General features: G+C 46.5%; 1 protein-coding gene across 4 annotated transcripts in view; it reads left to right on the top strand.

Moving 5' to 3' along the window:
- Positions 1-16,699, top strand: part of ptpn12 (protein tyrosine phosphatase non-receptor type 12) — a 59,955-nt gene that overhangs the window by 22,144 nt on the left and 21,112 nt on the right. For all 4 annotated transcript variants that reach the window (XM_079869026.1, XM_079869027.1, XM_079869028.1 and 1 more), the window contains exons 9-13: positions 751-817; positions 965-1,042; positions 1,131-1,229; positions 13,000-13,085; positions 13,240-13,919. In XM_079869026.1, coding sequence (XP_079725152.1) covers positions 751-817; positions 965-1,042; positions 1,131-1,229; positions 13,000-13,085; positions 13,240-13,919 — 1,010 coding nt within the window. The remainder of the gene's footprint in view (positions 1-750; positions 818-964; positions 1,043-1,130; positions 1,230-12,999; positions 13,086-13,239; positions 13,920-16,699) is intronic.

Here is a 16,699-nt window from a genome sequence, read left to right on the forward strand (position 1 = left end):
TATATTTTTAATGAACCTCAAGCAGTCTTGATTTCCTCTGGTAACGATTGTGAGCCGACGTTCCTCAGACGGACAGAGACACACACATGCTCTTATGATGAATGGTAGCGATGACTCTCTCTGGCTTCGTTCTGATAGGTAATAATCACAGATTAATGACAGGCTGAGGTTTAGGTTAAAGACGGCATGAAAGGGAAGTTGTGCTGGTCTTTTCTCCTCTATTGTGACTCATATCCGAGTGAAACGTTTCTGAAACAAGAACACATGTGGGCGGGGCTTGATTGTGTCTGTCTGGAATTGATTGGACGGTTGTGGTTTGCTACTGGCTGATCTCATGTGAGTGACAGGTTAAAGCCCCGCCCTCGTCATCAGAGAAGAGAAGAGATGCTGCAAGAGGAAGATATTCTGATTCAAGATTATTAGCACTAATGATGATGTGCACCAATATATCATCTAGAATAAACACGGCAATATTCCATCAAACAAGAATTGTCCATTGTGATTTCACTGTGATTTTAAGTCAGGCGTTTATGGGCTCAGAATGGGTGATATCATATATATCATATTAGAGCTGATGGGAAGAAACTGATCTGAGTCTGTTAGTGATGATGATGATGATGATGAACGGATGCGGATGAGTGAGAAGAGCGAGCGATGGCCATCTGATCTGTGCTGTATAATGTGTGTACTAGTTTGATATGAAATGAGTGTGTGTGATCAGTGTGTGACTGCATGTGTTTGTGTTGACAGCGCTGGCTGTGGGCGAACAGGAGCCATCTGTGCCATCGACTACACCTGGAACCTGCTGAAAGCTGGGGTAATGCACACATACACACACACACACACACACTCACGCACACACACACACACACACACACACACACACACACACACACACACACACACTCACGCACACACTTGAGTCTCACCACTGAAGTGATGACATCACTGTGTTTTTTTGCAGAGAATTCCTGAAGATTTTAACGTGTTCCAGCTGATTCAGGAGATGAGGACGCAGCGGCATTCTGCAGTTCAGACCAAAGTAAATAAACAGCTCACACACAATAACTTACAGATTCAGTGTATTAAATAAAGACTGCGTTCACGCCTCTGACGCCTCTGTATGACAGGAGCAGTACGAGCTGGTTCATCGAGCCATTGCACAACTCTTTGAGAAACAGCTGATGCTTCTGGAGAGTCCGACTAACTCTGAGCTCACAGATGGGATGGTGAGACACACACACACACACACACACACACACACACACACACACTGTTGAAGTTTTTTTGTCCCTAAAGGCGGGCATACACTGTGTGATTTCAGCAAGGGACTTACTCAAACTGAACGAGTAGATTGCATGCGATGTAAAGCTAAAGCTCAGGATTTATGTGATCACACTATACGGTCCGAACGTCGAGCTGCGACTGCTCATACGCACTATACGTGTGAAATATGCACGATGAACCCCCGTGCCGGGTTGCGCCAATAGACGATATCATATATCCAGAGATATTGTCAAAACAAGCATCAGCTTCAATATTAAGATGATTTAGCAATAACATTGCAACAATTAGTTAAAACAGCTTTATTTCAAAAAAACGTTTGTTTAACATGGACAGTGTTTATCTAATTAATAAGAGGCACGGTGTCGCTACATCACAGGTAGCTTGGAAGACGTGGGTAATAGGCAAGGCAAGTTTATTTATATAGCACATTTCATACACAATGGCAATTCAAAGTGCTTTACATAGAAGAAATTAAAATAATAAAAAGAGATAAGAATAATTAAAACAGTTTAGAAAAATAAAATAAAATACAGTACAGTACAAACAGTCGGACGAACAGCGGCACAGTGCTCATTCAGTAAATGCATAGCTAAACAGAAGTGTTTTGAGTCTGGATGTGAATGTGACTACAGTAGGAGCACGTCTGATCTCCTCTGGAAGCTGGTTCCAGCATAATAGCTAAAAGCGGACTCGCCATGCTTAGAGTGAACCCTTGGTGTTTCTAGCTGATATGATCCTAATGATCTGAGTGATCTGTTGGGTTTATATTCAGTGAGCATATCTGCAATATATTGAGGTCCTAGGCCATTGAATGATTTATATACCAGTAATAATACTTTAAAATCAATCCTAAATCTAACTGGGAGCCAGTGTAAAGACCTGAGGACTGGTGTGATGTGTTCATATTTTCTGGTTCTGCTCAGAATCCGGGCGGCAGCGTTCTGTATGAGCTGCAACTGTCTTATGGTCTTTTTGGGAAGGCCAGTGAGGAGTCCATTACAATAATCCACCCTGCTGGTGATGAAAGCATGCACAAGTTTCTCTAAGTCTTGTCTGGAAACAAAGCATCTAATTCTTGCAATATTTTTCAGATGATAGTATGCTGATTTAGTTATTGCTTTGACATGACTACTGAAACTAAGGTCTGACTCTAGTGACACACCAAGATTCCTGACTTGATGTTTAGTTGTTTGACCCCTAGAGTGAAGGTTCACCTTGAGAACTTCATCTTTGTTTCCAAACGCAATGACTTCAGTTTTGTCTTTGTTTAATTGAAGAAAGTTTTGACACATCCAACTGTTGACTTCGTCAATGCATTGGCACAGGGAGTCAATGGGGCTGTAATCGTTAGGCGATAGGGCTAAGTAGAGCTGTGTGTCGTCTGCATAGCTGTGGTAAGCAATTTGGTTCTTTCTCATTATTTGGCTCATTGGGAGCATATACAGGTTGAACAGGAGTGGCGCAAGAATCGAGCCTTGAGGGACTCCGCATGTCATGGATGTCCACTCAGACTTATGGTCACCTATACTCACATAATAACCTCTCCCATCTAAGTATGACCTGAACCATTTTTTGACTATCCCAGAAAGCCCCACCCAGTTTTCCAGCCTGTCCAGAAGTATGTTATGATCGACAGTGTCAAATGCAGCACTGAGGTCGAGTAGTACTAACACTGATAATTTGCCTGAATCAGTATTTAAGCGAATATCGTTTATTATCTTTATGAGCGCTGTCTCTGTGCTGTGGTGCGGTCGGAAACCAGATTGAAAGTTGTCAAAGTATCCATTCGAGCATAAGAATTTGTTCAGCTGGTTGAAGACAACTTTTTCAATGATCTTGCCTATGAAAGGAAGATTTGAGATCGGTCTATAGTTGCTTAATATGGTCTTATCCAGATTGCTCTTTTTCAGGAGGGGCTTGACAACTGCAGTTTTCAGGGAGTTTGGAAAACTCCCAGAGAGAAGTGAGGCATTTACCACTTCTAGAAGATCTGCTTTTAAACTGTTTAACACACTTTTGAAAAATGATGTGGGAAGTGTGTCAAGAGCGCATGTTGATGTTTTAAGGTGCTGTACGGTTTCTTCCAAAATTTTGCCATCAATTTCTTTGAAATCAGACATAGTAACTACTTTCTCAGGTGGTTTGATCTGTCTGACCCCAGGGCAACTCAAGGATGTGCTGATCACCTTTCTGATATTACTGATTTTCTCAGAGAAGAAAGAAGCAAACTCACTGCACTTGTTCTCTGAGAGCATTTCACTGGGAATCTGGCTTGGGGGGTTTGTCAGTCTCTCTACATTAGCAAAAAGAGTGCGTGTGTTGTTTAAATTACTGTTTATAATATTTGAGAAGAAAGTCTGTCTAGCTTTGCCTAGTTCCATATTGAAAGCATGCAGGCTGTCTTTGTAGATGTTATAATGGACTACAAGTTTAGTCTTCCGCCACATGCGCTCTGCTTTTCTGCATTGTCTTTTCATATTTTGCACTGCTGTTGAGTTTCTCCAAGGTGCTTTTTGTCTGCCACTCTTCTTCCTGACTTTCACAGGAGCAATATCATCAATTACACTTTTAACTTTTGAGTTAAAAGAATCAAGGAGAAAATCAACAGAGTCTGCAGATATGCTTGGTGTTAAAGATATAGCCTTCATAAATAGTACACCAGTGTTCTCATTTAAGCATCTCTTCTTGACAGACACAGATCTAGCTTCAGTGGCAGGAGAGATCAATATATCAAAGAAAATACAGAAATGATCAGACAGTGCTACATCCTTAATAACAATTAATGAAATGTTTAGACCCTTACTGATAAGTAAATCTAGAGTGTGTCCACGATTGTGTGTGGGTCCATGTACATGCTGAGTCAGATCAAAAGTTTTTAAAACAGTTTTGCCATATTGTTTTCTGCACTATCTATGTGAATGTTAAAATCTCCAGCAATGGCAAAACAGTCAAACTCTGAGGTAATTGTTGATAACAGTTCTGTAAAGTCCTCAGCAAAGGCTGGAGAGTATTTTGGAGGCCTGTAAATAGTGAAAAGTAAAATGCGTGGAGCACCTTTTATCCCAATACCCAGATATTCGAAAGAAGGGTAATTCCCAAATGATATTTGCTTACATTGATAGATATCTTTAAAAAGAGCAGCCAGACCCCCACCTCTCTTAACAGCTCTGCAGACACTCATAAAAGTAAAGTTAGGAGGGGATGTTTCATTGAGGACTGTTGCACTGCAGCTGTCTTCTAGCCAGGTTTCATTTAGAAGCATAAAATCCAGGTTGTTTGTGGATATTAAGTCGTTGACTAGAAGTGATTTATTTTTAAGTAAACGAATGTTTAAAAGTGCTAACTTAACAGTCTTACCATCACACGTACTCATACTAGACACACTTTTTGTCCCCACAGCAATATTGGTTTGACATGTAATAGGCACCAGATTAGTTGGGTTTGCTGTACGGCTATTGAAGGCCTTAGACTTTCTATCTTGTAATAGAACAGCAATAGAAGATACATAATATGGTTTATCCATTTTGCAACACGAACTGGAGGTAAGCAACAGTAATTTGTAGCTAGTTTGATAGCTACAGAAATTAAGATCTCCCTCTTTTCATTTTCTTTCTTGTTGCAGATTAAATGGTTAAACTTTTGTTTTCGCGCAGGCGCAGTGAGGGAAAAAACACTGAGTTTAGGGCAATCGGTTTGTAGCTCTGCTTCAACAGTGCGATATAGTCACGAGGAGCGACCAAAATTTCTGACATGCCAGAAATTCTTCCGACCATCCGATTGCCAGGCGGGAGAGGTTAATCGCCTCTTGTTTCCCCCTGTACACTGCACGACAAAGCAGAAAATCGACCTGACCCGAAAAAGAGTCGCACAAGTCAGAATTCGGCTCAAAATCGGACGAAAATCACACAGTGTATGCCCGCCTTAAAGGGCACCTATTATGCCCCTTTTTAGAAGATGTAATATTGGTCTTGGGTGTCCCCAGAATGTATTTGTGAAGTTTCAGCACAAAATACCCCACAGTTCATTTATTATAACCATTTGAAAATGTCATTTTTGGGGCCTGTTTTAAAAAGAGCTGTTTTGGCGTCTACCACTTTAAATGTAAATGAGCTGCATATCCCCGCCCTGCTGCTGGACCTAGATGATGAAGAGACTCCGGCACAGAATAAACACGAATGGACTAAACGTCTCGGAATGGTTATTTGATACATTTATGTAGGGCTGGGCGATATGGAGCAAAAAATATATCTCGATATATTTTGCTATATCTCGATATACGATATATATCTCGATATCTTTACAGGAAAAATAACCCCCCAAAAACTACTGCAAAAACAAATATGCCAAATACTACAAAGTCTTTTTTTTATTGAAGTGCAAATAGGTAGGCAGTTCATGTATGAACAAAGTGTTTCTGCGACATTTAAAAAAAAAAAAAAAATCCCTGTATACAAAAATAATAATTTAACTGTAAAATAAAGGAAGAAATAATACATATTGCACTATTTTTAATAAACCTGTATATAAATATCATTACTAATTTTGGCAAATAAATTTAAAAAATGCCATATATCCCCCAAAAACTGCCCAACTGTAGAGTAAAACATTAATTTAAAAAAAAGTTATAAAAATGCGTCTAAAAACTGACATGATTGTTACAAAATCACACTGTCTTAGGCCTCTGGAGAACTCAGAACAACTGCTAGCATAAAGTTTAAGGTAAAAATAACTGCCATTAAATTACAGTATCTTACTACTATGCAATTAGATAAACTGTTCATTCATTACATCACTTTACCTCTGTCTTTATCCTCTTCTCTTCTTTTTGGCACTGTATCTATAGCAGAATAGGTAGGCTAATGCTAATTTATAATGTGTCATGTAAATTCGGCCATCCGTCACAATCAGGAAACTTTCACCGTGTCTAGACCTGGCGCGAGCTGCCAGGCCCGTTTCTACAGGGGAGCATGTTAAGTGTGAGTGTGTTAAGCACCCTCAAACAAAAGCAATGCGGCGAGAGGCGACGCTACACAAAAAATTACCAACAACAACTGATCGCGCGCACGCTGTTTCGGACACACTTCAAGCACTCGCTGGGCGGGGAAAGATTGATGTGACTTGGTTGAATGAGACAACACGCGAGGGGAGGGGGAACAAAAGCAAGCAGGCGGAGGACGGCAACGGCGAGCACAGCACATAGAAGGCAAACAAGCAAAGTGGCGAAATCAGAATTAAATATAAACAATATATCGATATATACGATATGTCAAAATCCATATCGAGTTTAAAAAATATCTCGATATATCGTAAATATCGAGATATCGCCCACCCCTACATTTATGTACTTACAATGTTTTAATCGCGTCCCTTTTGCCATTATGGATGTGCAACACACACACACGAACTGTGATAACGTTCGCGCAATTTTTTGAAACTACACACACACACACTACTGTGAAGTACAAACGAATTTTTTTTTTTTTTTTCTTAAGGGGAGGGAGATAGACGTTTATATAGCCTACTGTCTATGGAGATAGAGCAGACCTTAATTTATTTACATTTGTTATTGCTGCAAAAATGCCTACGTGACATAAAACTGTCTGACGTTGTTTGTTGAGACATCCTATGACGACGACAATAAATAGCTTTAGACGCATTTGTTGTTGAACTTGCTGACATCGATTGAAATGACTATTTGCTCAAAAATCATAAAATACACTTACTTTTTCTGGAGGTGACGTTGGATCGCGAATTAGGCAACGATCCACACTCTAGGATTAACTTTGACCCTCGTTAACAGTCAGTCAGAAAATGAATCTCGTATTTAGGAAGTTTAAGTGGTGCCTTTTCTTCATAAATAAAATCCATCCGCTGCGTTTTCAGTGGCTCTGATGTCAGTGAAGACTAGTATGTCCATTCTTACATCCCACAACAGAACACCTACACTTCTTAGGAGACATTACCGGCTGTCGCTGAAACAATGGAGGATGCAGATCACCGAGGGCGGGGTCTATGCCAAAACCAGATGTCAATCAAATCACGTCGGTGGGGCTTAGCTCATTTCTACGTCACAGTGAGGAAAATCTAGAACAGGGTGTTCTGAGACAGTGCTTATGATTTATTGAGATAGTAAAAAAACTACTGGGTGGATTTTTATCATTCTAGGGTGGTTTTGCTCACACACTGCCAACACACATTTATGTTCAAACACCATGTAAAAGTGAATTTTGCATAATAGGTGCCCTTTAAGCTGCACCCTCAAAGCAAGTGCCATACCCCAGTTAACCTCTTGCTCCACCCACCCGATCAAGCCAATTAGGACCCTATCAGACTTTATTAGCTGCACCTGTGCCCACAGCTTCTTCCCTCTGTTGCACATGTATGTACTGTGCAGAGTTTTTTCTCCTTTGTTTTAAACCACACGGACACACATACATACAGACACACAAAATACCTGCTTGGATGCGTAATAAAGACTTCCATACCTGAGTTGACTAGACTGGATCTGTTCTTTCCGACAGTCCCATTGGCTTCAAGCTAGCTACCTAAGCAATCCCCCTTACTCTTTTTTTATGGTCCTTCGAGCTGGAGGTCATTGATGATCAGTGGATATGTCTAGTCACTCCCTTCCCTCATTGTGTCAGTATGAGCCCAGCTACCGCACGTTATGATGATTTCATCCTGCAATATCATCAGCGGTCACAACCTACAGCAGAAGCACCAGAACAACCACTTCATCCTGCAGATATTTCTGGCACTGGTCCTCATTATCAACCCTGGAAAGAGGATGAGTCTGAGGAAGAGCCAGTGTTGGAACTGTTCACGGAGGGAGACATTCAAGAGGACAATCCACACCCTTACTCACCTGTCCTATCTGAGAGAGTGCAAACCACTGATGTTAAGCCCCCACATTACCTCTCCAATAGCTCCCATTCCTGATACTCAGACTGCACTCCTGTCTTGCTTACCATCCCCTTTCCCTGATAATCTTAACCTTCAACCAGCAGTATCACCACAAACCCGTCAGACTACAGAGGAACTTAGGCCCCCGTCCTCTTCCATCTCCTCCTCCTGTCAGCCGTGCCACTCTCAACCATCCTATGCCACAGTCCTTGCAGCTCACGCATCTCAAGTACCAGCCTTGTATAACCCCATGCACCCAGCCTATACACTGCCACATGAACCTATGCCTGGCGTTTTGTCCTATTCAGTCCAGCCGGCATACCAGCCTTTCAATGTGCAGTCCCACCACCTGACATCGGCTGCCCCTCTAAGCCAGCTAGTTCCTCTATTGTCCCCCTACAGTTAAACTATAGGAGGGTAGAAAGTCCTTCTTTCCCTGATCTCACAAGGGAGGATGAAAGCCAGTACATGATGCTAAATATGGCCCAATCCAACTTAGATCCAAGAGAACCAGAGCATTATAACCACATCCTGTTGGATAATCTAAAGGTAGACCAGGCGAGGAGACTTGCATTGGTTTATGTTTATGCCCCAGATCCTTACACTCAAGCTATACGAGCCCTAGATGAGAATTATGGTCAATCTAGACAGCTTGCTTTGAAGGACCTCTCAAACAGCTTAATAAAGTAAGACCCCTGCTCCTTCTAGGGGCTGATCATACACACCTTATCATCCCTACACAACCTGTGAATTTAGGCTCTCCTGGAGCCCCTGTAGCAATCAAGACCAGGCTCGGCTGGACACTGCAGGGTCCTGCAAGAGATCTCTCTAGCTTTGCCTCTACTTGTTCTCACTATATCTCCTTTAAATGCCCACCTGAAGACATCCACCATAATGTACAGAAACTCTGGCAGCTGGATGCATTACCTCGGAGAAGCATGAAAGCTTTGGTTCGTTCCAAACAGGATCAAGAGGCAATGCACCAGCTTGAGACACAAACCATCAGAACACCTGTTGATGGCGTCCTACAATATGCGGCACCTCTCCTCCATGTAGACCCCTGGCCCCCCAGAAGGCAGTTATGTCCTGTCTCCGCAGCTGTGGAAGGGCGATTACTTCATAACACACAACAGGCAGAGACCTATACCAGAAAGATCCAGAAATTAGTTAATGCTGGGTGTGTCAAGAAATTGTCATCATCAGATATAGAAGATGCCCCTGAGTCCTAGTTCATACCCCACCACATTTTGCATCACAATGGTAAAGATTGTATTGTTTGATTGTTCCTTCTCCTACCGAAATCAGTGCCTGAATTCACAGTTACATCCTGGACCAATCCTCGGGCCTTCCCTCCTTGGAGTTCTGCTCCGTTTTAGGCAGCACAAGATTGCAATCAGTGGAGACATTAAATGAATGTTTCTCCATGTGCGCCTGTTACTCCTGCGAGTCCTCTGGTGTGACCTGGACTGTGATGCTCCTCTAACTGTGTATGAATGGCAAGTTATCCCCTTTGGCACAACCTCAAGCCCTTGCTGTGCCATTTACATCCTCCAGAGGATCATCAAAGATGCTCAGGCAGATGAGTGCATTCACCATTCCATGCACAATAACTTCTACGTGGATAACTGGAAGTCAGAGATCTCCTTTACAGCCTGCGCACTACCCTCTCCTCTGGTGGCTTCGAAATCAGACAATGGGGCAGTAATGATCCTCAGGTCATCTGTGACCTACCTCCTGAAGCCAGGTCAGAACAAACTGAGCTCTGATTATCACACCATCCTTCCCTTGATCCCTCAGAGTCTACTCTTGGCCTCCTCTGGAACTGCAATACAGATACCCTCAGATACAGGCACAGAGCCATTGAACCTACCACTCCAACTATGCACCATATTTACAGAGTTCTTGCTAGCCAGTACGTCCAGCACTTATGGGTAAAGGCATGAGAATGGGATGACCCAAATCTCCTTCGTGATCTCTTAGAAGCCTGGCTTTCATGAGAAAATTAACTCCCTAACCTCACACCTCAGTCAGTAGACACCTCCTTAGCCACTCAAAACCTTCACATCTTCTGTGAGAAGTCCTATGATGGGGTTGCCTACATGCGCGCAGAAGATGATCAGCAGCAAGGGAATGTGTCCTTCCTCATGGCGAGGTCCCGCGTGTCTCCCAAAAAACAACTATTCCTTCCCATAGACTGTGTCATTTGACATTGCTGATCCTGATCCTGACCCTGTGATCCCTAACTTGCTGCTGATGGGGTGGCATGATGCTTTCCTTCCTCTGGTAACACATCCAGACTGAGCTGCACAGTCGCTGTCAATGGCGTCACAGTCAGATCCTTTCTGATCATTTTTGGGCCCATTTCCTCAGAAATTACCTTCCCTCTCTTCAGTCCAGACAGAAGTGGCACACAGACCACCCTAACCTGCAATCTAACACTGTTGTTCTGATTCTAGATCCTCAACTTCCCAGATTCCAATGGTCAGTGGGTAAAGTTATCTCCCTTCATCCCAGCAAGGATGGCCGGTGTAGGGTTGCTGATGTCCAAGTCAAGGACAGGACATCTACAAGGCCCGTTGCCCGCCTCATCCCTCTCCCGGCCCTATCTGATCCCCCCCCTGATTTGTCAAATTTGCCATACAGATTTGGGGGCGGCTGTTGAGAAGTTGTTAGGTGTGTTCGACATCGGCTGCGGCTGGATGTAACCGATCGGCGAGAGTAGCCGCGTGCAGGCGGGGAGGAGCTGCAAACGGAGACGTGAAGTCGGACACTTTCTGGTTCCCGTAGTGACCGCTCACGTGGTGTTTGCATACTTTACCACAGCTGAAAATAAATAAATGCAATATTTGCCAAATAATACAGATGTTTCAGAGACATTTTTATTCAATAGCCTACTTTATGTACTGCTTCATACAGCGTCTGTTTGAACAAGAATAAAGTTCAACATAAGCTACTATCAATGAAGTGGAGTCTACGTTTTTTAATCAGTTTTGATTTGTGAGCTTTTTTTTTTTAATCAGAATCAGAATCAGAAAGAGCTTTATTGCCAAGTATGCTTGCGCATACAAGGAATTTGTCTTGGTGACAGTAGCTTCCAGTACACATACAATATAAAGTGACAAGACAAGTGACAAGTAACATAGGTATAAATAAAAAAATTAAAATAAAAGATTATAAATTATAAATATATATAAAGTAAAGTTATAAGGTGCTATAATGAAATGTCGGAGGGAAGTATTGCACATGTTTGTTCCACAGTAGGGAAACATTTAAGTGTTCATGAGGTAGATGGCCTGGGGAAAGAAACTTTTCCTGTGTCTGGTTGTTTTTGTGCTCGGTGCTCTGTAGCGTCGACCAGACGGTAACAGTTCAAACAGAAAGGGTGCTGGGTGTGACGGGTCCAGAGTGATTTTGCGAGCCCTTTTACTCACTCTGGATGAGTACAGTTCTTTGAGTGTGGGAAGGGTAGTGCCAGTGATTCGCTCAGCAGTCCGAACTATCCGCTGTAGTCTACGGAGGTCGGTTTTGGTAGCAGAGCCGAACCAGACGGTGATGGAAGTGCAGAGGATGGACTGGATGACAGCTGAGTAGAACTGTACGAGCAGCTCCTGTGGCAGGTTGAATTTCCTCAGCTGACGCAGGAAGTACAGTCTCTGTTGGCCTTTCTTCACAATAGAGTCTATGTGAGTGTCCCACTTCAGATCCTGAGAGATGGTGGTGCCCAGGAACCTGAATGACTCTACTGCAGTCACAGTGCTGTCCATGATGGTGAGTGAAGGGAGTTCAGGGGGGTTTCTCCTGAAGTCCACGATCATCTCCACTGTTTTGAGCGTGTTCAGCTCCAGGTTGTTATAACTGCACCAAAGAGCCAGCTGCTCCACCTCCTGTCTGTACGCAGACTCGTCACCGTTCCGGATGAGTCCGATAACAGTAGTGTCGTCCGCAAACTTCAGGAGCTTGACAGAGGGGTCTTTAGAGGTGCAGTCATTTGTGTACAGGGAGAAGAGCAGTGGTGAGAGAACACATCCCTGTGGAGCACCGGTGCTGATGATGCGGCTGTCGGACGTGATTTTGCCCATTCTGACTAGCTGTTGTCTGTCTGTCAGAAAGCTGGTGATCCATTGACAGACGGAGCTAGGGACAGAGAGCTGGGTCAGTTTGGTCTGGAGCAGTGATGGGACAATGGTGTTGAAGGCAATAACAAATACTATTTGCGAGCTTTAGAGGAACTTAAGGTGTTCGAATAAACACGAAACACATATGATCGTTGTCATGCGGTGAACCTGGCCAATCGTGTTCCAGCTGTGTTGTCATCAGCCCTCCTGCAGCCGCTCTTGAGAAGCTGCGCTGGCTGAGTTCTCCGGCTACTCTCGAATCGCTCTCGCAGTACTTTGATGGCATACGTCACAGTCACGTGACGTCGGCGCTGTATCAAGTCGGACAAAATTTCTAACCGGCATGCACTGCTTCAAGTCAGCCGCCGATCGGTCTGCGCAGAGCTGCATGAAGTCGAACAAGCCTGTTGTGTCCCTAAGCTGCACCCTTAAAGCAAGTGCCTTTTCCACAGAGGACTGAGTTTTTTCTCCTTTCTTTGTTTTTCCTGCGTGTGCGTAAATGACTATAAACCACACACACATACATACAGACACATGCAATACCTGCTTGAATGTGTATTCAAAACTTCCATACCTGAGTTGACTAGACTGGACCTGTTCTTACCGACAGTTCCATTGGCTTCAAGCTAGCTACCTAAGCAATCCCCACTTACTCCTTTTCACACACACACTCACACTCTCTCTCCGACCACAGGAAGAGGGCAGCCCAGAAAAACTCGGTCAGAATTCAGACGAGGAACGATGGGATTCGCCGCCTCCCAAACCGCCCCGTATCCGTAGGTAAGAATCGACCCATGAACTTCAGACCGTCTGAAACTGAAGATACTTGTTTCAAACAATGTGTGTTTTTGTTTTTGATTAATTTGAAATATTTTGAGAACATGTTTGATGTAACCCATGTGATCAGAGATGCTCATGTTTTCCTCTCTCTCAGTAATCAGGAGGGTGACGTGAAGGAGGAGATTCTGCAGCCTCCGGAGCCGCACCCTGTGCCTCCCATCCTCACGCCATCTCCGCCCTCCGCCTTCCCCACGGTCACACATGCGCGGCAGGACAACGACCGCTACCATCCCAAACCCATCCTGCACGTGCTGGAGCAGAAGCCCGACCTCAACGAGAACTACAGCAGCAGGCCAGCGTCCCCCCCCGAGGACCGGCGTCCCGAGCGCAAGCTGAGCATCGAGATCAAGAAGGTCCCGCTGCAGGAGGGCCCGATCAGCTTTGAGGGGAACAGCGTTCTTCAGCGGTCGCACGCCTTCAAGCGCTCCGACACCAGCAGCAGCTCCCAGTGTGAGGAGAACGACCCGCCACGGCCCAATCACCTGCCTCTGAGGGGCGAGAGGAGTCCGGCCCGGTCCAGTCCCGATCACCTGCCTCTGAGGGGCGAGAGGAGTCCGGCCCAGTCCAGTCCGGCCAGAGCCGAGCGATCGCCCAGTCCTGCTGTTCCTGCCAGGGCTGCGCTGAGCTTCACCAACCCACTGCACTCCGACTCCCCTGACGACACCCTCTCCGGGACCTCAGCGTTACCAGTGGTGCAGCAGAGCGATCGAGTCCCACGCAGGGTCACAACGATGTCCATCGCTGGCCAGAGTCTCCTCACACACACCGCCTCAGGTATGATCCTTCGTCTCCTCACACACACTGCGTCAGGTATGATCCTTCGTCTCCTCACACACACTGCCTCAGGTATGATCCCTCATCTCCTCACATACACCTCGTCAGGTATGATCCCTCGTCTCCCCACACACACCTCGCTGGGTATGATTCCTCGTCTCCCCACACACACCTCGTCAGGTATGATTCCTCGTCTCCCCACACACACCTGGTCAGGTATGATTCCTCGTCTCCCCACACACACCTCGTTGGGTATGATTCCTCGTCTCCCCACACACACCTCATCAGGTATGATCCCTCGTCTCCCCACACACACCGCCTCAGGTATGATCCCTCGTCTCCTCACACACACCTCGTCAGGTATGATCCCTCGTCTCCTCACACACACCTCGTTGGGTATGATCCCTCGTCTCCTCACACACACCTCGTTGGGTATGATCCCTCGTCTCCCCACACACACCGCCTCAGGTATGATCCCTCGTCTCCCCACACACACCGCCTCAGGCACACCGCCTCAGGTATGATCCCTCGTCTCCCCACACACACCGCCTCAGGTATGATCCCTCGTCTCCCCACACACACCGCCTCAGGTATGATCCCTCGTCTCCCCACACACACCTCGTTGGGTATGATTCCTCGTCTCCCCACACACACCTCGTTGGGTATGATTCCTCGTCTCCCCACACACACCTCGTTGGGTATGATTCCTTGTCTCCCCACACACACCGCCTCAGGTATGATCCCTCGTCTCCCCACACACACCGCCTCAGGTATGATCCCTCGTCTCCCCACACACACCTCGTTGGGTATGATTCCTCGTCTCCCCACACACACCTCGTTGGGTATGATTCCTTGTCTCCCCACACACACCGCCTCAGGTATGATCCCTCGTCTCCCCACACACACCTCGTTGGGTATGATTCCTCGTCTCCCCACACACACCTCGTTGGGTATGATCCCTCGTCTCCCCACACACACCTCGTTGGGTATGATTCCTCGTCTCCCCACACACACCTCGTTGGGTATGATTCCTCGTCTCCCCACACACACCTCGTTGGGTATGATCCCTCGTCTCCTCACACACACTGCCTCAGGTATGATCCCTCGTCTCCTCACATACACCTCGTCAGGTATGATCCCTCGTCTCCTCACACACACCTCGTCAGGTATGATCCCTCGTCTCCCCACACACACCACCTCAGGTATGATCCCTCGTCTCCCCACACACACCGCCTCAGGTATGATCCCTCGTCTCCCCACACACACCGCCTCAGGTATGATCCCTCGTCTCCCCACATACACCTCGTCAGGTATGATCCCTCGTCTCCTTACACACACCTCGTCAGGTATGATCCCTCGTCTCCCCACACACACCACCTCAGGTATGATCCCTCGTCTCCCCACACACAACGCCTCAGGTATGATCCCTCGTCTCCCCACACACACCGCCTCAGGTATGATCCATCGTCTCCCCACACACACCTCGTCAGGTATGATCCCTCGTCTCCCCACACACACCACCTCAGGTATGATCCCTCGTCTCCCCACACACACTGCCTCAGGTATGATCCCTCGTCTCCCCACACACACCTCGTTGGGTATGATCCCTCGTCTCCCCACACACACCTCGTCAGGTATGATCCCTCGTCTCCCCACACACACCACCTCAGGTATGATCCCTCGTCTCCCCACATACACCTCGTCAGGTATGATCCCTCGTCTCCTCACACACACCTCGTCAGGTATGATCCCTCGTCTCCCCACACACACCACCTCAGGTATGATCCCTCGTCTCCCCACACACACCGCCTCAGGTATGATCCCTCGTCTCCCCACACACACCGCCTCGGGTATGATCCATCGTCTCCCCACACACACCTCGTCAGGTATGATCCCTCGTCTCCCCACACACACCACCTCAGGTATGATCCCTCATCTCCCCACACACACTGCCTCAGGTATGATCCCTCGTCTCCCCACACACACCTCGTAGGGTATGATCCCTCGTCTCCCCACACACACCTCGTCAGGTATGATCCCTCGTCTCCCCACACACACCACCTCAGGTATGATTCCTCGTCTCCCCACACACACCGCCTCAGGTATGATCCCTCGTCTCCCCACACACACCTCGTTGGGTATGATTCCTCGTCTCCCCACACACACCGCCTCAGGTATGATCCCTCGTCTCCTCACACACACCTCGTCAGGTATGATCCCTCGTCTCCCCACACACACCGCCTCAGGTATGATCCCTCGTCTCCCCACACACACTGCCTCAGGTATGATCCCTCGTCTCCTCACACACACCTCGTCAGGTATGATCCCTCGTCTCCCCACACACACCTCGTCAGGTATGATCCCTCGTCTCCCCACACACACCTCGTCAGGTATGATCCATCGTCTCCTCACATACACCTCGTCAGGTATGATTCCTCGTCTCCCCACACACACCTCGTTGGGTATGATTCCTCGTCTCCCCACACACACCTCGTCAGGTATGATCCCTCATCTCCCCACACACACCGCCTCAGGCACACCGCCTCAGGTATGATCCCTCGTCTCCCCACACACACCGCCTCAGGTATGATCCCTCGTCTCCCCACACACACCTCGTTGGGTATGATTCCTCGTCTCCCCACACACACCTCGTTGGGTATGATTCCTTGTCTCCCCACACACACTGCCTCAGGTATGATCCCTCGTCTCCTCACACACACTGCCTCAGGTATGATCCCTCGTCTCCTCACACACACTGCCTCAGGTATGATCCCTCGTCT

Source organism: Squalius cephalus, assembly GCF_949319135.1.
Source record: "Squalius cephalus genome assembly, chromosome: 4".
NCBI lineage: Eukaryota > Metazoa > Chordata > Actinopteri > Cypriniformes > Leuciscidae > Squalius > Squalius cephalus.